This window comes from Lygodium microphyllum, chromosome 14 (assembly GCF_053477565.2).
Source record: "Lygodium microphyllum isolate KBCC chromosome 14, Lygodium_microphyllum_v1.1.10, whole genome shotgun sequence".
NCBI classification, from domain to species: Eukaryota; Viridiplantae; Streptophyta; class Polypodiopsida; order Schizaeales; family Lygodiaceae; genus Lygodium; species Lygodium microphyllum.
The window spans coordinates 124,286,472-124,308,434 of NC_141148.1; the positions used below are offsets into that span (position 1 = coordinate 124,286,472).

The window sequence follows — 21,963 nt, forward strand, 5'->3', positions numbered from 1 at the left end:
ACAATGAGGTAATATTGTTGTCTCGATATTAACTATTCGAACAAAGTGAAAAACAATAGATATCGCACATTACTGCAGTGACTGTAACAAACTATTTAATACCCTATCCTCTTATAGTAAGTCCACACAATAATGCTCGATTGAAAATAACAAAAACATATGCAATGTAATTTTGCTTATGTGTGCACAATGGAAGAGATATATTAGGATATAATATCAAATCATGCACATAAAAGTGAGAGGTATGTGAATGTATATATGCATGTGGGATAACAATGTGATATTCTTTTCATCCTGATATTAACATCTAAAAGTGTCTAAGACAATTTACCTCGTTCAAATCCTTGACCCTTGTAATAATAAGAGGGTTGTGAAAAATGGATGGATGACTCTTGCAAATTTAAGAGGGGGAGAGAGAGAAGTTGCTAATTTAGAGAGAGAGAGAGTGTGTGTGTGTGTGTGTGAGAGAGAGAGAGAGAGGTTGCTATTTGAGAGAGAGAGAGAGAGAGAGGGTGAGTGTAGGAGAGGGAGAAAGTGAAAAGTTGTTAATTGAGAGAGAGAGAGAGAGAGAGAGAGAGAGAGAGAGAGTGTGTGTGTGTGTGTGTGTGTGTGCGTAAGAGGGGGAGAAAGAGAGGAGTTGCTTATTTGGTCTAGTGCTCTCTGATCTAATATTCATTAGTTGCTTTATTTAGTTGCTATATTTGAGAGAGAGAGAGAGAGAGAGAGAGAGGGTGTATATGTATTTGTGAGAAGCGACACAAGGAGGGAGAGAGAGCGAGAGAGAAGATACGTGTAAGAGAGAGGGAGAAGCGAGAAGTTGCCGAGAGAGAGTGTGTGTGTGTGAGTGAGAGAGAGAGAGGGAGATGGGGATAAGAGAAAATAGAGAGAGAATAATTAGTGGAAGATGAGAGAGAGAGAGAGAGAGAGAGAGAGCTTAATTAACATGGGGGGAGAAACATGGGAGGAGACGGTAGTGGTGGAAGCAGTGGAGGTGGTAGTGATAGCGGCAATGGAGGCGGTGGCGGCGACGGCGACGGCGACGGTGGAGATGGTGGTGGCAGTAGGGGTGGTAGTGGTGCTTGATATGTGCACAAGAGAATAGGAGGAATATGTGGAATATGTGGAACAAGAAATGGAGGTTGCCCAGAAAAGCTTGCTTAAATGCTCGCTCGAAAAGCTGCTTTTTGCCCTTCTTCGACTCATGAATTGTAACAAGCAAGAACAAGGGAGGTAGGTTATCCTTGAATGTAATGCCTTGTGAAATCAATCGGTTGAAAATCGAATAAAATTCATTCAAATGTGCGAATACACTAGTTTCTTTCTTAGTGCGAAGATCCATAAGCTATTTCAACCGCTATATCTATGATGCAGTACTTTGCTTGTCATAAAAGATTGCATATCTTTTCCCATAATTTTCAAGCATTATTTTTTAGTATCACAATATTAAAATACAATTGTTTAGACATTGACAATATAAGAGTGGATTTACATAGCTTATCCAACTTATCCCAATCATCATGATCTATGCCTTCGGGCTTGACACTCTTGGTTTTCAAGGGCTTAATTTGATGCTTTTGCATCAAATTTACCTTTCATATTTACATGTTCTAATAAGAAAAATTTAGGCCATTTAGTTTGTCAATATTGAATATATCATTATCATTCAAAAAACCAGCCATATGATAGTATACCAATGCAAAATTGATGCCAGGAGGCATATTTCATGGTGGATTCCGTAAACTTTGTTGACCAGGGCTCATACACAAAATGGATTCTTTGTGCGAGAAGTCAATGGGGACGCCTATCCTTTTCGGGCATTTCGTTAATTTAGTGTGTACATGGGTGATTCCATAGCGGGTGATTCCGCAAAATACATATTAAATTAATAAGCGTTTATGAGTTTAGAGTGTGCACTCGTGATAAATTAAGGTTAGGATTGATTTCTAACCAGTTGATTTATTTATGTAGCTGAAGATTGCTAGGTATTCACTTTTGTTAATTTAATTGTATTATTTTACTAATGATTGTGAATGCTTCAGTTGATGTGTAGAGATAGCAGCAGTGGCGGAGGAAAGCATTGGAGGATAGCGTGTATTCGAGTTATCACTTATATTTTGATGGGCGCATACCTTAGGCATGGTGCCTATATTTTGTCGCGCCTATGTATTAAGGCGTTGGATATTTATTTATTATTTTTGTATGTGCATGGGCGCACGATTTTGATATTTGTATTTGGACATTGTATTGGGTATGCCTAACTCTTTGGGCGCCTGCCCATTAGCTTTATTTCTATTTGGCACTAAAGCAAACTCAAAAGCCAAAAGCGTGCTATTTTGTAATTTGGGCTATTATTTGAGCTTGAAGATGATTAATACATAAAATACATGCTTTGTGGAGCGCTCACACAAGGCATGGGGAGAGATTGCACCCAATTGGTCTCTTGTTCATGTCATGCATGCTTTCTACCTTGAGTTTTGTACAAAAAGTAGAGTTCTTTTGTTCTTGGGGACCTTCCGGCGCTCACTACGCGAGCATACAGCATCCAATCTGTGCACCAGTGGTATCAGAGCGAAGCTGAGATCGAGAGCTTCCAATCGCTACCCATCTTGTGCGAAGGCGGAGTTCCTGGAACGATCGAGCTCTACAGTCAGTTTCATCACGAACAGTCGATACAAGTGGATTCCTAGCGATCAAGAACCTCTGTCTACAGCCTCTGATCATGAAGGACCGGCCTGAGGAAGTGGAGGACCACTCCTACATCTTCTTCAACAAGTCGTTTTTTCTCAGACAAAACAGAGATAAGCTTCGTTTTTAATCTTCAAAGTTTAAGCTAAAGCTTAAAACTAAGCTTTTAAAAAGCTTAGTGATTCAAATTGTTTAAATGGCGGCAGCAACAGCATCATCGCGTGAATTTCAACGGCTGAAAATGCCCCCCCCCCCTCCCCCCCAAAAATCGTCAATGGTCAATAAGCTCAATTAGAGCTTAGTTACATAAGCCACAAGTCAAAAAGTTTCAAAGTTTATCAAATCTTGCAAGTTTCATTACTCTGCAAGTTCTGCAAGTCAGCAGAGATCAAAACTGACTTATTCCAAAAACTCCCATAAGGACTGTTCCTACACAAAAGCACAGAACTGGAAAGTTGTTTCCTGGAAGACTCTGTTCACATACGCAGACTTGTTGAACCAATTTTATCACACGCAGAAGGTCATACGCAGATTTTACGAAGACTTTGAATCCCGCAATCGCAAAAGTCGAAGACCGTGAAAGCCAAACAAAAATTTATAAGCCTTGTATACCCGACTTTACAGGATGACGAAACAAAACATGGATGATTTAATGGCTAAAGGCGATCTTCATGAACCTACGATGGAACAAAAATTGGATTTAATTATGATGCAGCTGGATAAAGAACGAAGAGCCCGGCAACGATCGACTACCGACAAAGATGGACCACAACCCGAAGATCTTATCCGACGAACCATCGATGCGACTCTCGAAGCTCAATCCATCCACAAAGAAACAAAGATAAATAAAAGAAATTTCAAATTCCGTACTGTCAATGTAACTCGAGATGGAAAGACTGTTCTTGCATTCATCAGTCAGTTTGATGATTACTTTCATGAAGAGACATACGCTGAAAAAGATAAAATTAAATGTGTCACTAATCACTTAGTCGATCGAGTATCTCTTTGCTGGACCATGGTTCGTAAGAGCATAGATTGTCCCACTACTTGGGAGAGTTTCAAAAAGAAGTTTATGCAGAATTTCTTTCCTCCACAATTCCATAAAAAAGCCATAAAGCAATGGGACCTTCTTCAGCAAAGAGATCGTGAGCCTATTTCCCAGTACACCGAACGCTTTTGGAATGCCTTACTACAACTACGCATGCTTGAAGACGTACCTGAAGCGACTCACAAGCGCAAGTTTATGTCTGGATTACTTGGGCATTACTACGTTGAAGTCAATATGTTCAAGCATACAACCCTTGAAGATGCAATCTCTTTAGCTCATGACACTGAAGACAAGATTCGAGGAAGAGACAAGCGTCCACAACAATTTCAAGCAAATGGTAACTATGGTTCTAAGCAATTCAATTCAAATTTTAGAAGATTCAATCAAAGTCGATTTCCTTCATCATCTTTCCGTAAGTCTTGGACAAAACCACCTCCTTTGCCATCAAATACCAATCAAAACTCTAAGCCATCCTCACAACCAAATCCTAATATTCCTAGACTTCGTGCCATTGCCAACAATGTATCTAAAGTCAAACCTATAGTGTGTTACAAATGCCATCAACCTGGACATCTAGCAGCCAATTGCCAATCGAAGAAGCCACTGTCCATATCAACTATCTTGGAGCAATGGAAGATGAAGAACATGAGAAAATGCCTGACTTTACGAAAGATGAGGACGACATTACTACTCCTTCGGATACTTTACTAGGTATGCCAACTCCACATTCTTTGTTGACAATGAAATGTTTAGTGAATGGAAAAGAAAAGATTATTTTGCATGATGATGGTAGTACACATGATTTTATTTATGCAAAGTTAGTGAAAGAATGGAAATTACAAACTGTTCCTATGTATTATCGCATTAAAGCAGCATTCTTAGGAACAAGGTATAATGGAACACAAAAGGTGCATGATTTAGAAATTCAAATTGGTGAATACACTGAAAGAAGGAATTTCCTAGTTGTACCTTTACAGTCCAGTGATATTATCCTAGGTATGCCTTGGCATCATCAGCATAATCCTGACATAGATTATTCTACGCATTCAATTAAAATTCATTTTCAAGGAAAACACATTACATTGTATGGTATGCACGCATCTAATAATTTTCCACTGCTTACTCATACTCAAGCTAAACGTGCATTACGTAAAAGTAGTAAATCTTATCTAATTTGGGTGAATGAACTTCAAGCTAAAGAAAAACATATGCACCCTAGGAATAAAGAATTTCTTGCACAATTTAAAGATTGTTTTGCTGAAGATTTACCACCTGGACTACCTCCTTCATGTCCTGAAGACCACAAAATAGATTTAATTCCTGGAACACAACCACCCTGTAAAGCACCATATAGGCATAACCAAATTGAACAATAAGAAATTCAAAATCAAGTTGAGGAATTATTAAACAGAGGATTAATTAGACCTAGTAGTTCTCCATTTGGCGCACCTGTTTTGTTGGTAAAGAAGAATAATAATACTTATCGCATGTGCATTGATTATTGTGCCCTGAATAAAATTACTGTAAATAATAGATATCCAATTCCTAGGGTAGATGATTTTATGGATAAACTACAAGGTTCTGCCATATTTAGTAAAATAGATCTTAAATCTGGTTATCATCAAGTGAGATTAGATAAATCTCATATATTTAAAACTGCATGTAGAACACAATTTGGACATTATGAATTTTTAGTGATGCCTTTTGGATTGACTAATGCACCTGCTACATTTAGTAGAATGATAAATCACATATTTTTGAAATATCAGCATTGTGTTATAGTATTCTTTGATGATATCTTGGTATTCAATAAAAATGAGAAAGAACATTATGAACATCTGTCTTTGGTTTTCAAGTTGTTGAAAGATAATCAATTGTATGCTAATCCAGAAAAGAGTGAGTTCTTTCAAACAAAAATTGAATATCTAGGTCATATTGTGTCATCAGAAGGTATTAAGGTTGACCCTAAGAATATAGAAGCAATATTAAACTGGCCTATACCAAAAAATGTGCATGAGTTACGTTCTTTTCTAGGTCTTGCTAGTTTTTACAAGAAGTTTGTGCAAAAATTTTCATTACTTGCTTTTCCTTTGACTAAACTTTTAAAAAAAGGTATTGTTTATCATTGGTTTGATAATCAACAAAAATCTTTTGATTTATTGAAACATGCATTAACCCATGCTCCTGTATTACAACTATCTGATTTCAATAGACCATTCTTTTCAGTAGTTTTACTGATGCTAGCGGATCTGGAATAGGAGCTGTACTTATGCAAGATAATCATCCCATAGCCTATTCTAGCTGTAAACTAAAACCATCCGAACTTAATATATTCTACTTATGATAAATAATTATTAGCTATTGTACAAGCTTTAAGACAATGGAAACATTACTTAATGGGTTTTGAGTTTATGATTAAGACTGACCAACAAAGCATTAGACATCTCCTTAGTCAACCCCAAATATCTGATCGATATATCAAATGGGCAGCTTTTATTCAGAGTTTTCATCCCCTCATCCAATATCAACCAGGTAAAGAAAATGTAGTAGCTGATGCTTTAAGTAAAAGATCGACTATTCATAATATCTCTGTCATATCATTTGATTCTCTTATCCCTATGAAAGATACTTATCATCAGGACATTACTTTTCAATCTGATTGGAATAAATTAGTTGGAAATAAGTGGATTCCTATTGATTCACTGTCTTACAATGATGGATTCATATTTTATGAAAAGAGATTATGTGTTACAGTTCCATTTAGATCTTTTGTTTTGAATGAGATTCATTGTCCTCCATATCAAGGTCATAGAGGTATCATATCTACTTTGTGTATATTGACTGAAGATTTTTATTGGCCACATATGAACATTGATGTATCTAACTTTGTTTCTGAATGTTTGGTTTGTCAAAGAGTTAAGAGACATCATGGTAAACAATATGTTTTACTTATGCCTTTATCTATTCCATCACGACCATGGGAACAAATTTCTATGGATTTTATTACTGGTTTACCTAACACTAAAGCTAACCATGGTATGATTTGGACTGTTGTAGACATGTTTAGTAAACAAGCATATTTCATTCCATGCAAGAAAAATTTAACAGCATCTCAGGCAGCACAATTGTTTTTGAAAACTGTTTTCACTAATCATGGTTTACCAAAAGTTATTATTTCTGATCGTGATTCTAAATTCTGTAATAATTTTTGGATTATTTTGTTTGCTAACCTAGGAACAAAGATTGATTTTTCATCTACATTTCATCCTGAAACTAATGGTCAAACAAAAGCCACTAACAGTACTATTTTAGATCTTTTACGTGCTTACACTATTTCTAAACTACAGACATGGGATACACATTTACATTTACTTCAGTTTGCATATAACAATATACCACACACAGCTACAAAGAAAGCACCGTTTGAAGTGATTTATGGTTATAAATTGCCTACACCTGTTGCATCTTTATCAAATAGAATTCAGAGTGCTGATGATATTGCCAACATGCACGCTACTATTTTTGATGAGGTTAAAGACATGATTGCCAAAGCCCAGCAATCATATACAAAACAAGCCAATAAGAAAAGACAGGCCATGAATTTCAAAGTTGATGACTATGTTTGGTTAAGAATAGAAAAACGTAAATTACAAAGTGTAGATAAACACCCAGTTGTGAAATTAGCACCTAGATTCTATGGACCATTCAAGATCATTCACAAAATCAATGACAATGCATTTAAGTTAGAACTACCACCACATTGGAAAATTCACAACACCTTTCACATTAGTTTAATATGACCCTTTAGAGGCCAATTACCTGTACACCCTGTTTATGAAAACCCACCTTTGTTAGATGAAGAGACTGAAATCCTTGAGCGTGAAGCTATCATAGATACTGACTTTATGACCACTAGAACTGGCCGTACATATTCTAGATATTTGGTCAAGTTTAAAAACCATCCTGTTGAAGAGGCCCAATGGATGTACGCTAAAGATTTAAATGCTTTCCCCACTCTGTTAGCTCCACATTGAGCTAATAGCAATTGAGGACACTTACTATCCCACCCCGGGGGTATGATGCCAAGAGGCATATTTCATGGTGGATTCCGTGCCACGGTGGATTCCATGAGGTTTTACGGTGGATTCCGTAAACTTTGTTGACCGGGGCTTATACACAAAGTGGGTTCTTTGTGCGAGAAGTCGATGGGGACGCCTATCCTTTTCGGGCGTTTCGTTAATTTAGTGTGTACATGGGTGATTCCATAGCGGGTGATTCCGCAAAATACATATTAAATTAATAACATTTATGAGTTTAGAGTGCGCACTCGTGATAAATTAAGGTTAAGATTGATTTCTAACCAGTTGATTTATTTATATAGCTGAAGACTACTAGGCATTCACTTTTGTCGGTCTAATTGTATTATTTTACTAATGATTGTGAATGCTTCAGTTGATGTGTAGAGATAGCAGCAGTGGCGGAGGAAAGCATTGGAGGATAGCGTGTATTCAAGTTATCACTTATATTTTGATGGGCGCATACCTTAGGCATGGTGCCTATATTTTGTCGCGCCTATTTATTAAGGCGTTGGATATTTATTTATTATTTTTGTATGCGCATGGGCGCACGATTATGATATTTGTATTTGGACATTGTATTGGGTATGCCTGACTCTTTGGGCGCCCGCCCATTAGCTTTATTTCTATTTGGCACTAAAGCAAACTCAAAAGCCAAAAGCGTGCTATTTTGTAATTTGGGCTATTATTTGAGCTTGAAGATGATTAATACATAAAATACATGCTTTGTGGCTTGCTCACACAAGGTATGGGGGGAGATTGCACCTAATTGGTCTCCTGTTCATATCATGCATGCTTTCTACCTTGAGTTTTGTGCAAAAAGTAGAGTTCTTTTATTCTTGGGGACCTTCCGGCGCTCACTACGTAAGCATATAGCATCTGATCTGTGCACCAGAAATCCAAGTGAACGAGTTGCTGTAAATGATTGCAAAACATCCTCAATGCTTGGCCAAAACAAGAGGGAATACCGAAGTATAAAGTTCTCCACCAACTACAAGCAATAAAGTACCAAAGTACAATGTCTTCTCTCCTAGACAATTCAAAAATTTGTAATTACAACACTCTTATAATAAATGCTATTGCATGACCAAGACCATTGTGAATAAATAATTAAGAAATATGAAGCTCCCATTGTCAGGAATATCTAGGTAGCAATCAAGATATGTAAAAGTAACTAGCAATGAATAGGCATACAACCAATACTGAAGTCTGTCATAAACTTAAGGGAGCCAATAACCAATGTAGGCATAAGTATCATGTATGTACGAGATATCAAGATCAAGTGCAGAGATCCATCAAATACACAATTGAATGAGGAGAGAGTAATGAAACTCACATAACCAAAAAACATATATATCATTGAATCCTAGTGATGGAGGTAAGTGTTGGTGTCCAAAGGATGTAAATCAAATCAACCCACTAGTAGGTATAACAACATCCAAGGGCATCCATGAGAGCATGTACATAAGACAAGAGTCCCACTGCCTCATTAGACCAAGCTCAATCGCATAGAAAATCCAAAGCTCTAATGCAATATAGCAAAGTAAATGCAAATATCTCAAAGGCATATCCACTGAAGTGTATCTCGAGTGTAAAAGTGCAATGCAAGGCTTAATACAACAAGTACATAATATTCAAGTATCCAAAGACATTAGCCAATACATCTGGGAGTATAAAACCCAATAAGTCTTCAAATACATAAAATGCCAATCATTGAAGCATGTAGCCAAAGCTTGAAGACATCAAATGTAGCTCAAAACCAAGTCCCGAAGCATCCCATAATCATATCTGGGTCCAAGCATTATTATATTCAAATGGCATACCCGTAGAGTATGTAGACTTCAAATGCATAAAGCGTTCCTTTAATAGCTTGCTACCCAAACTATTATTACATCAATGAATATTTGTGAAACTAAGCTAATCAAGTACTAAATAATCCAAGTAGCATCCCAAAGCATAATCATAACATTTGGACACCAAAAGAACATCACAACAACATTGATAATAAATTTTCAAATGATGCCGAACAATGCCGGAATGATTACCAAGGAGTGTGCTAAGTGCCTACCTCTTTTGAGCAAACAATGGCTAAACTAAACCAAGTGTGACATGCATGAAGCAGCCCACAAAATGCATAAAAAATAATAGGTTGTTTCCAGCTCTCTTCCATAGGGTATTGACCATAGTAGACCCTCAAGCAATGCCCAAGCACCTCTTTGAAGTCTCGAAATAAGCCGCGAAAGCCTTGGAGTAGCCAAAGACTTAATGTGTACCTCGGGGTGAAGAAGCCATGGTTGCCATTAAACCTTGAGTTAAAGCTTTGACACACGGGTTGAGGTGAATGATGAAGAAACTCCTTGAATAGTAGGCTTTGATATCAATTGAAGGGTGAAGCCCGAGCGGAAACATGAGGAAGCGGAAGCAAGAGAGATGCGAGCTATGATGGATGGAGCAAGAGAGTAAGAGAGAGAGAGACAAGATGTGGAAACTCTAATAATCACTGTAAAAATAAAGAATAAAATGACATTGATGGACGTCCCTTACTTACAGGGTATAGGTGTGCGGTCAAGGATAAAACATAGAGCGAGTCGCGACGTAAGCATAGGTACTTTTACCCCTAACAAAGTGAGAATCTCATTTGACAAGATTTGGACCCTTGCAAGTTGCCACTGCCCTCACACTCCTGAGCTCAAATTAGTGGGCCAACCAACTTTTCGTACCGGAGCTGTCCACAAATTGTGTAAAGTACAGCACAGATGATTTTTTACATTGCCCCGATTGTGCAGGGCTAGAAAAGCATATAACCACCCAGGACCCTCAATTTCAGAACCTGTGATTGAGCGGTTTTGTGGGCCTATGGTGCCTTCTTTACGTCTTGGAGGTGGAAATATTGGAATTTGGGATAAGCCCAATCACAAAATATCACAACTGAGATAGTCGTATTTATTTATTTAAAAAAAAAACGTGACATTGATAGCTTGTCGTTCCCAGTTCCGATAGACAGAACGCAGACGCGATGGGCGGCCACATGAGTCGTGAGCAACGCGTGTGAAGGCGCTTGGATGCAAAGGAAGAATGCTTCGGTGTAAATCTGCTCCAAAAGGTCAGGTTTACACGAAAATCCATCATTGTTCGGAGAAAAGAAGCAGCAAAAAGTTGTGCGGGTCACGATCACATGGCGCGCCACTCAGCTGGGTCAGCCAACGTGGCGCGCAATGAGTGGAGATCACTCGGGCGTCGTGACCGGGGGACGCCTTTCCGATTGCCACGTGTCGGTTACGTTGGAAAGGCCAAGAAGATGGTCTGCTCTTTCAGGCTTACTTCTCCCTTTCTCTCTCCTCTCTCTCTCTCAACATTGAAACCCTAAATGCACAGTAACGCCATAGCCAGCTACTTTCCTCTCATTGTCAAAAAGTACCATAGCCCCGTAATTACCAAGGAGCTGTCTATCACTTCACGCGATCGAATAAACACAATACGTCTCTAGTGGGTATCTACTGCTACTCCAGGAAGAAAAAGATGCAGATGCCATTGTGTCTTGCCTCCGATCAAGCTACAGATGCAGTTCATCAAAAGCTCTACTTATGACTCCGTAACGGCTTCCCTCCGGAGCAAAAAGAAATAGGAAACCTCTGGAATTCCGGGGCGCACTTGCACATAGGTAGGCGTTGCTGTCAGAGGATTTTTTCTCTTTTTGGTTCAAGCCTCAGACAAGCGTGAAGGGGAGGCGAGGTCTGTGCGGTTTCCTTGTGCATAATGACACCCATAATTGAACAACTTAATGCACGAAACGATTGAGCTGGGGTAGTGCTCCTTCAATCTTTTGGCTTCATCTTGCTTCAAACAACAGACAAAGTCCACGACGTTCTAAAAGGTACCGCATCTCCCATAGCCAACGGCTGCACACTTAAAGTTCTTTGATCCCCACTAGACGCGATACCACCATTTTCATCCCAGGAGTAAGCAACTCTGGCGTACAGTGGCAACATCATCTCTTTTTTTACTGCCTTGAGGTCAGGAGCTCGCAAGAAGCGGCATGGACACCATTCCTGCTTCACGCCCTCAAAAGCTTGATGGAAAAGGGAGTAATATTCCAAGAAGCTAGCATGGAGGAATGCTCTTCCACATTGGCAGGTCTGGGATCACCTCTACATACTAGAGCCGGGGCCATTGCTACAGTTGCAAATTTGATGAACATTTTGGTGATTGGCCAGTCGCGCTTGGGACCGAAGGCTGCTGAACCTCCTTGATTTTTCAATCAACTGTTGACGATATCTTGTTGCTGCCACACTCCGTACTCAGATGACCTGGTGTTTTAACGGTTGTTGAGGAAGCCTCACGCGGTTGCGACATTATTTCTTGCACGCAGTCTTTCCTCGAGTAGATTAGAGATACAGGCAGCATGCAGCGACATGCGCCCGTTCAGTTGTGCCGCAAGAGAGTAAGACCGGGAGGGTTCTGGTTCCGTTTGGTTTGGATCATCGGCTTTCTAGGTGTGACATTGGCCGCCTTGCTGTCCACTCTGCTATTTCCAGCACTTCTTACTATCTTCAGGTCTCATGGCATGTACTCTGAGCCATACAAACTTAATAAGGTATTAGTTCTATGTTGCGTTTTTTAAAGAAAAATTTCGGCGATTCAAGTCTGTTTTGTGACAATCTAGGCAGTCTACGCCCAGTAATGCAATAAATAATTTTTGTTTGCTATGCAGCAAGGAGATATTGGAAGAATTGATGGTCTCCGTTGGACTCAGGAGATGCTACCGCCACCTCACTTGTCTAGAGTTGTGCAATCCAGACAAAAGGCAGAGTCATCAGACTTTAAAATGGTAGCTACACATCTGCCAATCTTCAAGTCGATCAGAGTTCTTCATTTGGGAATCCTTCATATTAATGACAAGAATTGATCTCCTTTTCCTATCAGCTCTTAGATTTTGGTCCCCCGTTCCCACCCTTTTTTTTTTTGGTTCAATAACTAAAACATCCAATCACAAGGTCACCGATGTATTATGATATCAGGTCCTTACAAATTATCCGACATTAGGTTAGGAAGACAATACACTTCCAAATTCAGTACTTTTGGGTAGCACCCGCAACAACAAGCGCAACGGTCATAATCATCATGCTAGTTACCACCAGAGACAGGCTTTAATAGTTGTCGGCTAAGACATTCTCCTGTCACGTATGATGTACAATCTCTTACAAGATTGTGAAGGAACTCCTTCATTGTATTGTAGACTAAAGTTTAGTATATGTGGCAATAAACTGCATCTTTAACTTTCTAGAGGGAACTCCTTTAGTTGCTGCGTAGTAGAGTGGCCATCACTAAGCAGCTCAATTTTCATTGGTCTTTCCTTTTTTCTCATTCATTGCTTTTTAGTTCAAGGAATGCATGCCCTGTTCCTTGCACGAGCCTTTTCAAATTACAATGATGAAAGTCCAATAGTCCTGTTGAGAATGAACCTAAATATTATAAGTTTGAGTCAGGTGGCTGAGATTGGATTCGATACCCATTTGGATTGACATAGTCCATAGCAACTAGCACACGAGCCTTTTGAAAGATTGATGATGAAATTCCAATTATTCTGTTGAGAAGGAATATAGATATTGTAAGTTTAGGTGAACTGGCTGATGCAGCCAAGTGTATTTGATACCCAGTTGGATTGAACATGAAAACTAGCATCAACCTCTTTGATTCCAGGAACGGATTGCTATAGGCCCACCAGCAGACAGCCTTTATGCAGAAGATCAACTTGAGGGGTATGTCACATAGAGGTCGCTTGCTAGTCATAAAATTCCATATATTCAGGTTGAAATCTCAGAGCGTTTTGGGGTTTACCCACTAAACCGACTACAAGATGTATCTTGAATGTGTGACAAGTCTTATAATTACCTGAAGCCTTGTTCCAGTTTCAAGCTTGCTGATACCAAAAAGATTCAAGGAACAGAAAAGGATATGTTGAAACAATAGAGAATGTCTCGGTAACATGCTACCCTAGGTTCTGATTATGTGCATTTGTGTTCTTGCTCGTGTCTCAAGAAATGTGGCCTTCGTCACATGCATACTGAGTTTGGGAATCTGGAGGTAAGTATGATAAACATCGATTGAAGTATGAGGCCAAGCAATTGTGACATTGTGCCTGTTTTGGTTGACAACGTGAAGTGCTTGCAATGCTCATGTTGCAATGAAACCTGCCCTTGTTATTAAAGTGAGTTTGTCTGGCCTTATTACCGAGCAATCTGTTTGTGGGTGCTGTTCAAGTGTTGCTGTTGCTTGAGCCTTGTAAGTTCTCCAGTAACTCATGTTTGACCTTTATGACATTTCTGAGCTTGCCTTGAGCCATGTTGATGCCTATGCATGCGAAATTGGACAATATATTTGCTGTTTATTCTCTGTTCCATTTCACTTTCAATTGCTTATCTTCTGGAGCACTATGCCCTTTGCATTAGTGACTCCACAAGCTGTTTGAAGATACACACCCTTTTGTGCCTTCGATCTTGTGCTTTGTGGCTTGCAGGAATCTACTTTGATAGCCCTGCTTTTAGCAATTCTTTAACTGAAACCTGTGATCTTAGCTCCCTCTTGAGTCTCATGATTCCTCATAGAATTTTGCCATCAGAAGGCTGATCAGTATTTGTCCCCTGAGACATGTGGACTAATGGTCAGGTGAAGGGTGTGTGCTAAGAAGCTCAACGCTTGCTCATTGGGTGCTCAAGCTTGAGTGTTGTTAGGTAAATTGATCATGTTTTGATAATTGGTCATGTGGTTGCTTGCATCTATCAGGAATCTTGTGACTCCTGATAAAAGAGTTTCATGATAGCTATTATCTGGTGTTTTAGACTGCATCTCAAAAGTTATGCATTGGTATGTCTGCATTGCCTTAGACTTGACAGTTGGATTATTTGGTGAATGGCGGGATTCAAGAAGCTTTGGAAACCTCCACCAAATCGGGGATTCGAACCTTGTGTTACTCCTGGGAAATCTTACAAGGGTTGGTCTCAGACTTTCGGCTTATTCTTATCCTTAAGTCTTTCTGTTGGAATCCCTGTAAATCTATAATTTTTGCCTTGAAGTGTAGCTTTATATTAAATGTGCAGGACTGAAGCCTTCAAGGGGCTATTTGGTTGTGCATGCCAATGGTGGCTTGAACCAGATGCGGGCAGGGGTAAGTGTGATGACTCTTTGTATTCGTTGCTCTATAACATCCTTGCACTACAACCACTACAGTACAGTGAACATGGCAAGGTGTTCTACAAGATTGTTCTTTATGAAATTTATTTATGCAGCCAGCATGTGGTTGCTGTAGGTGTTTTCTAGTCCACTGAATGCCTGTTGCTGGTCCCGCAGATCTGTGATATGGTGGCAGTGGCACGCATAATTAATGCAACACTTGTTGTTCCAGAACTGGACAAGCGATCTTTCTGGCAAGATTCTAGGTAAATTCGACACTCCAGCCGTAAAGAGAATCTGGAGCTTGCATTTCTTATTCAGAGCAGTAAATGCCAGGACCTTCCTTGGGTGCTCATTTGTTTGGTCAGGATGTACACAAGTGCTTTTTGTATAGTTGGTGGCTCCAGCTTAGCTAATTAGCATGCAAGGAGAATGCCTGTATTTCTGCTGTGGCACTTAGTTGCCAATGCAGTTTGATTTGTATGTGTGTGCTAACTCAGACGTGTTAGCCTTCCTATGGGGTAGCATAGGAGGGTGCAAGTACAAAGAGTCTCATGGAGAACTTGGGAAGGGGAATTGGAGCTTTGAGTGTGAATAGAGCATCTTACATGTAGTGGCAAGTTGTAAAGAGTCCCATGGTGAGTTTGGGAGGAGAAATGGAGTTTTGAGCATGAGGAGAACATTCACATTTAGCGTGCAGAAGTCAAAACCAAGTAGGTAAAAACAGATTGAGAAGTCAATGCCAAGTAGGTAAAACAGTCCAAATAGGAATAATGTTGTGTGAAAGCTGTTCTAAAAACTCAGTTCGAGGTCTAGTGGTGGTGAACTTTTTGAAGCGTCCCTTGATTTTCCTTTAAAGGCATGTTTCAACGAACTCAGTAGTTTTGCACAAGGGACACGTTCTAACAAACTAACTCAAATCAGTAGCAAGTGTCTGGAGGAGATGCTCTTTCCCTTTGAAAGTCAGGGTGGTGAATGCTTGTCAAAGTAACACCTGGACCAAGTTTGCAGTATTGCCACAGGATGGTTAATGTGCTGAAGATTGGTGGTGGCTGTAGATGAGGATCATATGCTTAAAGTAATCAGTTGGTATTGGATGCAACTATGCTCTCTGAGCTTGTCATATTTTAGGCAGGTTACTAGATCTGCTTGTGTGTGTGGTTGTGGTACTTTCTATATCCATTATGCATGCTACATTACTGAGCATATGGTTGGGAAGAGTTTAAAGAGCTCATTGTTAGGAGCTTGATAAATACTTCAATATAATCACCTGGACTGGAACCTATCAACCTTGAAATGTTACCCAACATCCTGTACTTAATGCTGCATCCATGCAACAGTGCTGAGTGCTTAAATAGGTTTCTTGCATTCAAAGAGTTACTTTGTTGTCTTGAAACAGCGTCCTGGGAATGTGTGGTATTAATTCTGTTTTTCAGGCTCACTGATTGTACAGACTGTGTGATTGTCCTAGCAGCTTCCCCAGTTTTGTGAAAACTGATGAAACAAATATCTTGCATTCATGATGATCTGCTTTTTGATCATGTCACTTGACATAGTTGCATCTATGTAATCAGCCTTTCATGATATTATAAGGGTAGTAAGTTTCAATCTAGATGATTATAATTGCAACAGAAAGGAGATCTGATGACGTAGAAGCAATGAAATGAATATATGTGCATCAGGATTATAATTGCAACAGAAAGGAGATCTGATGACGTAGAAGCAATGAAATGAATATATGTGCATCAGGATGAGTTTCTTTTTGCTCATGGTTCCTATCTTTGAAGTTTGCTGTCATCTTCTGATTCCTGGTTGTTGCGTTTATAGAATTTAATAAGTGTATTGTGCTCTGTCAGAGGGTGCCTCTTGAATGTTCAATTTCACAAAGTGAGGACATGAATGTATTGTAGACAACGATGTGATAGTTATGAGGTTCTATTCCATTCCAGGGGTTGTGGTGGATTACATGATAAGTTTAGAAACGATGTTTATGTGAAGGATTAATTATGTATTTGGGCTACATGCCACAAATGTCTCACATCATGTCACACAACAGTCACTATGTGCAATGCTTCAATGTCTAGCTGAAACATTTTTTGAGATATAGTTGTCAAAGGTAAGAAGCTTATTCCAAAGGAGGAGCAGTTGCTGTGTGATACATAACAGAATGCGGTCTTTGCTGCAGCAATTTTTCAGATGTGTTTGATGAGGAGTATTTTATTAAGTCACTAGAGAATGATGTTCCTGTTATTAAGAAGCTTCCCAAAGAATTTTCCTCAGCCCCAAAGGCTCACAAACAGTTCAGAAGCTGGTCAGGCATCAAGTACTATCAAGACGAGATAGCAAAGCTTTGGGATGACTATAAGGTGGTTATATTTTATTTTGAATGGATCGATTGCTTTTGTAGAATCCTCTGTTCTGGAACGATTGTTGAATGTAAAAGATGCAGGTGATTCGTGCTGCAAAGTCAGATTCGAGACTTGCTAACAACGATTTACCACTGGACGTCCAGAAACTGCGCTGCCGAGTACATTATGATGCACTCCGTTTTGCTCCTCCAATTGAAGCACTGGGAAAGGTAGATCTAGCATTTGTAACGTTAAATGCTAAGGCCTATTCTGAAACTAGTGTCCCAATATTAAATACACAAGTTTTGGGCAGAAGCTGGTTGAGAGGATGAGGTCAGATGGGCCATTCATTGCCTTACATCTACGTTACGAAAAGGATATGTTGGCATTTAGTGGCTGCACATACGGTCTTTCAGATTGGGAGACTGAGGAGCTCACTACTATTAGGTCTGTGTAAAGTTACAATTGTTACAATCTAAAAATGATATTATTTTATTGTGAATTGCATCATTTATAAGATTGCAGGTACTGATACTGATCAGCTATCTTGGTGGAGTAAGGTAAGTTTTTGAATGATGAACACTTTAAGGACGCTTTTGATGTACATTATTTTGATTTCTACTGCAGAGAAAGTACCCCACATTGGAAAGTAAAGCTGATAAATTCTACAGAACAGAGGTTGAAAGGACTTTGCCCGCTCACACCAAGAGAGGTGGGCATTTTTCTTCAAGCTCTTGGCTTTCCATCTAGTACAAGAATCTACATTGCTGCTGGAGAAATTTATGGTGGTAATGGAAGCATAGCTGGTCTTCAATCTCGTTTTCCAAACCTGATGAGCAAAGTAAGGTGCCTGCCCATCTTCTTAGTTTTTGCAGATCATCTTTGTCAATAATATTTAAGGGGCTGAAAAACATTGTGCATGGTTAAACACTGCATGCACTGAATTTTTTGCATGGTTCTAGCACACTACAAAGGCAGAAACAGCATAGCTTGTTTAATCTGTATTATTATTCCCTTTTTTTGTTATATGATCTGCTTTAGTGGCTCAAAACTATGGTGTCTTCTGAAGAAGGCTTAAGTTTAGATGTGAAAAAGACAATCCTGGTCTGGTTGTTGATGATCAATTTTGTTATGCTATTTGTTAACTTCTAAGTAACTAGGAGTCAGAAGGTGGTGCCATCCCTTTAAGAGCACCTAACCATAATTGAAATTTGAGATTCTGTGTCTTGGCCCATTTGGCAATGAGAAGGTGTTCAATATCTCCTGAAACATATATATGGACTGTGTATTACAGACTTGGAGATTAGTATGGGTACATGCCTGCATGAGTGCATACTTGGGAGCCCCCAGGGGCATCCAGGTGGTACAAGGTTCCCTAGAGCATAAATCATTTATGCTTTTCATAATCAGATAGATCCAATGTAAATAATTGCTACGAGGGTCCAAATCATTAAATGCTGAACATAATCAGACAAGTCCCAGGCAAAGTAGTCCCATTGCAAGGTTTTTACAAAGGTTGGGTATGTTATGAATGAAAGGAACTCCAGCCTGAGGGGCATTTGACATTATTGGGTTAAGGAGAAATAACTGCCTGTGAGCATTCAATGATGGCTCCAAATCATTATATGCTAAACATAATCCGGCAAGTCCCAGGCAAAGTAGTCCCATTGTAAGATTTTTACAAAGGTTGTGTATGCTATGAATGAAAGGCACTGGGGGCCTGAGGGGCATTTGACATTATTCATTTAATGAGAAATAACTGCCTGTGAGGATTCAACTTTCATAGCATCACATTTTAATGGGCAGAAAGTGAGTGCAAACTGGGTGGCTTTGAGATATTCATGATGTGACGATATTATGTCTTTCTTCACAGTAAATTGCAAGAGCTAACTGCAAGGACTTGTGGGTGCTAATTGGCCTAAGGAATCAATGTGGTGTTTCCAGGAAATAATTGCCACCTCAGAAGAGCTTGCACCTTTCACTCGGCATGCGTCCCAAATGGCAGCACTTGACTACATTGTTGCAGTTGAAAGCGATGTGTTTGTCCCAACCTACTCTGGAAACATGGCCCGTGCTGTGGAGGGACATCGTCGGTACCTTGGGCATCGGAAAACCATTATTCCTGATAGGTGTGTCTAGTGTATCATGTATGATTGCATGTCACTTGCATGCACATCTTGTTCTGTGCTCATTTTGCATTGTGAGACAATTCAAAGCTTTATAGAAAGAGAATATGGAGTCCAATGGTCTCAAAAAAAAATTGTGCTAGGGATGTTTGCCTTCAACAAATAATCCTTATTCTTGTTCTACGTGTTTGGTTTGGTTAGGATTTGCTTCATGGTTTTGTGGCCGAGGTTTAGGGTACAGGAATTTATAATAGCTAGAGCCTTCTTTTATGCATAGTAGATCTTTCCCTACTTCATGGATTTTTTTGTCAATTGGCCATTGTTAAATCAAGTCTAGGCTATGCACAATGAAATTTTACTGCTTCCTCTGTATTTTCTCCAGATACCAGATTGTAATGTATCATGATCATCTTGTGTCCACGTGTGTGCGGGCTAGTTTGTTGTTTCTGTATTTTTGGCTGTAGGGGAGTCATTGAAATGCTTGTTTCCACAGGAGGCAGCTTGTTGCACTATTTGATCAACTTGACCAAGGCCTTTTAAAGGAGGGCGAGGAATTTTCTTCTACTGTCAAAGAGATGCACAGTAAACGGTAATTATTACTGTTGTCATTTTTCTGGACACTCGTAAAGGTGTGTTACTCCATATTAGGGTGTTGTCGAACTGTGGTTGGTTGAATTCCTCGAGAAACCATCACATATAATAGCAATAACCAAAGTTCCAATATTCACTCGCGTATGGAGCAAGAGTGGCAGAATTGGACTGTTCTGGGACTAATCTTCAAATGTGGGTTTTAAAAACAGAGACTTAAGACTGTTTTATAATATGTGCCATAAAGATGCGAAACAGTTGCCATAAAGATGCAAAGTAGTAAATTTAAGATGTAAGATCATAAACATCTGCAAATGATGCCCTAGTACCTTATGCACGAGAACAGGTTATACCAGGTGGTGAGTTTCTTATTCGTGCTCAAAGGTAATTTCAAGTGTGAACGTACTCTCTGGGATCAAGAGACAGAGACAGTCTACGATAGTAGTCTCTACTTAATTTACTTCATGACCTGGCTTTTATGAGCTTGTGGGTGTGTATGTCCAGGCAAGGAGCTCCCAGGAAGAGGAAGGGCCCTTTTCCAGGTACCAAAGGCCGAGAGCGGTTCCGTACGGAGGAGGCCTTCTATACTAATCCGCTACCAGATTGCCTGTGTCAGAAAAGGACAACTCGTGTGGCTGCCCCCGAGAAACCGAGCTTGAAGTCACTTCAACGGTTTTAGGAGTTAGGCATACAAATAGTGGAAATGCAGCAATATCATTCCGAAGCTTGAGGCCGCATAAGACTCGATCATCGGCTTGCAGGTCGAAGCTATGCCTGCAGTGAAGTTGAAACATTCACTAGGAAATATCCACTTGCTGTTGCAAATGCAGGTGATGACTGTAAATCTTAGGTCATATCTAAATTCATTCATTCTTTCAAGGTTCACTTGGCTAAGCTGTACAAGTTGAAGGGCTTTTTGTCCTTCACAGAGTTGCAATGCGTGAAGTCAAGTTTGAACGGGGACGACACAGTACTGTTTGAGGGTTTTGCAGTGCCGTTGAGTTCAAACTTTTGAATCTCTTTCTTGACTTGTAAGATATACACTTGGAGGAAGATCTGTCGCAGCTAGTCTTTGTGTGTTTTTATAGGTGTTACTCTGAATCCAAAAACGAGAGCCATTCAATCAATCTGATGCCACCTCGGTTAGCCCACAAAACTCCCAAGAGCATTTCTTGACTCGTGCAGTCTCAGCATTTTCTGCCTGTGCAAAATGATAATGTGTGCATTTCCCTACTGCTCGAAAGCTAGGAGAAATCCACGATCAAAATCAAGCGTGCTTGGGCGTGTTCTGGAGCATTGCTTCTTTTTGGTTTTGCAGAGCAAGGGCTCAAAAGTATAGTTCTTGAGGGGTATCTAGTGATGTCATATGGTATTCGCATAAGATTGCATGACCATTGTGCCTCTAGTTTTCCAAGGAAGGAGTTGATGACATTGGATTTCTAGAAGGGCCAAAGATGGCCCACCAAAAGAACCTAATGAAGATCTCACCCCACCCCATCCCTTAAAAACTATTTAAACCTCCCTTTACACCCTTCATATACACACACAGAACAACCACAAGACATGACCCTGACACCAAGAGAGGAGAGGAGCTGAGACCTTCGAGCTCAGCTTGTTGGAGAGATGGAGTGCAAGTTGGATAAATGGATTGCTTGTGAGAGGCAACTTTGTGAAAACACAATATGGAGTGTGAGCTCAGATAGATAGGACTTTTTGGTGAGACCTATCTTAGCTTGTTGGAGAGATTGAATGCAAGTTGGATATACAGATTGTTTGTGAGAGGTGACTTTATCATTGCACAATATTTAGTGTGAGCTAGATAGATGGGCTACTCTTTCTAGATAGACAAAGTGTGAGTTGGATAGACACTTGAGAGAGAAAGAGAGCGAGCGAGCAACTACTATTATGATGAGATTGTGTTG

General features: G+C 39.7%; 1 protein-coding gene across 12 annotated transcripts; it reads left to right on the forward strand.

The window, feature by feature from the left end:
- Positions 1-11,138: 11,138 nt before the first annotated feature.
- LOC148026067 (O-fucosyltransferase 7-like) lies at positions 11,139-21,183 on the forward strand. Of its 12 annotated transcripts, none has more exons than XR_015693179.1 (14): positions 11,140-12,403; positions 12,521-12,637; positions 13,510-13,568; positions 14,734-14,800; positions 14,888-14,974; positions 15,157-15,245; positions 17,165-17,345; positions 17,429-17,557; positions 17,641-17,774; positions 17,955-18,168; positions 19,272-19,456; positions 19,947-20,042; positions 20,546-20,871; positions 20,971-21,183. XR_015693179.1 is itself a non-coding variant. In XM_087693297.1 (14 exons), exons 2-14 carry the CDS (start codon positions 12,212-12,214, stop codon positions 20,718-20,720), a joined length of 1,725 nt encoding a protein of 574 aa, XP_087549423.1. In that variant the 5' UTR covers positions 11,140-11,683; positions 11,828-12,211; the 3' UTR covers positions 20,721-20,926. The 12 variants fall into 12 exon arrangements, 11 of the variants coding, with proteins under 11 accessions (XP_087549424.1, XP_087549425.1, XP_087549426.1 ...); XM_087693297.1 differs by lacking the exon at positions 20,971-21,183 and having other exon boundaries at positions 11,140-11,683; positions 11,828-12,403; positions 20,546-20,926; XM_087693298.1 differs by lacking the exon at positions 20,971-21,183 and having other exon boundaries at positions 11,139-12,403; positions 17,644-17,774; positions 20,546-20,926.
- The last annotated feature ends 780 nt before the right edge of the window (positions 21,184-21,963 follow it).

What these genes read in the sequence shown, in the direction of transcription:
- LOC148026067 (XM_087693296.1), top strand. Translation starts at nt 12,212, where the DNA reads ATGCAGCGACATGCGCCCGTTCAGTTGTGCCGCAAGAGAGTAAGACCG. An exon ending in CAATTGAAGCACTGGGAAAG is followed by an intron (nt 17,558 to 17,640) that starts GTAGATCTAGCA and finishes AGTTTTGGGCAG; the next exon opens with AAGCTGGTTGAGAGGATGAG. An exon ending in TTCCAAACCTGATGAGCAAA is followed by an intron (nt 18,169 to 19,271) that starts GTAAGGTGCCTG and finishes TGGTGTTTCCAG; the next exon opens with GAAATAATTGCCACCTCAGA.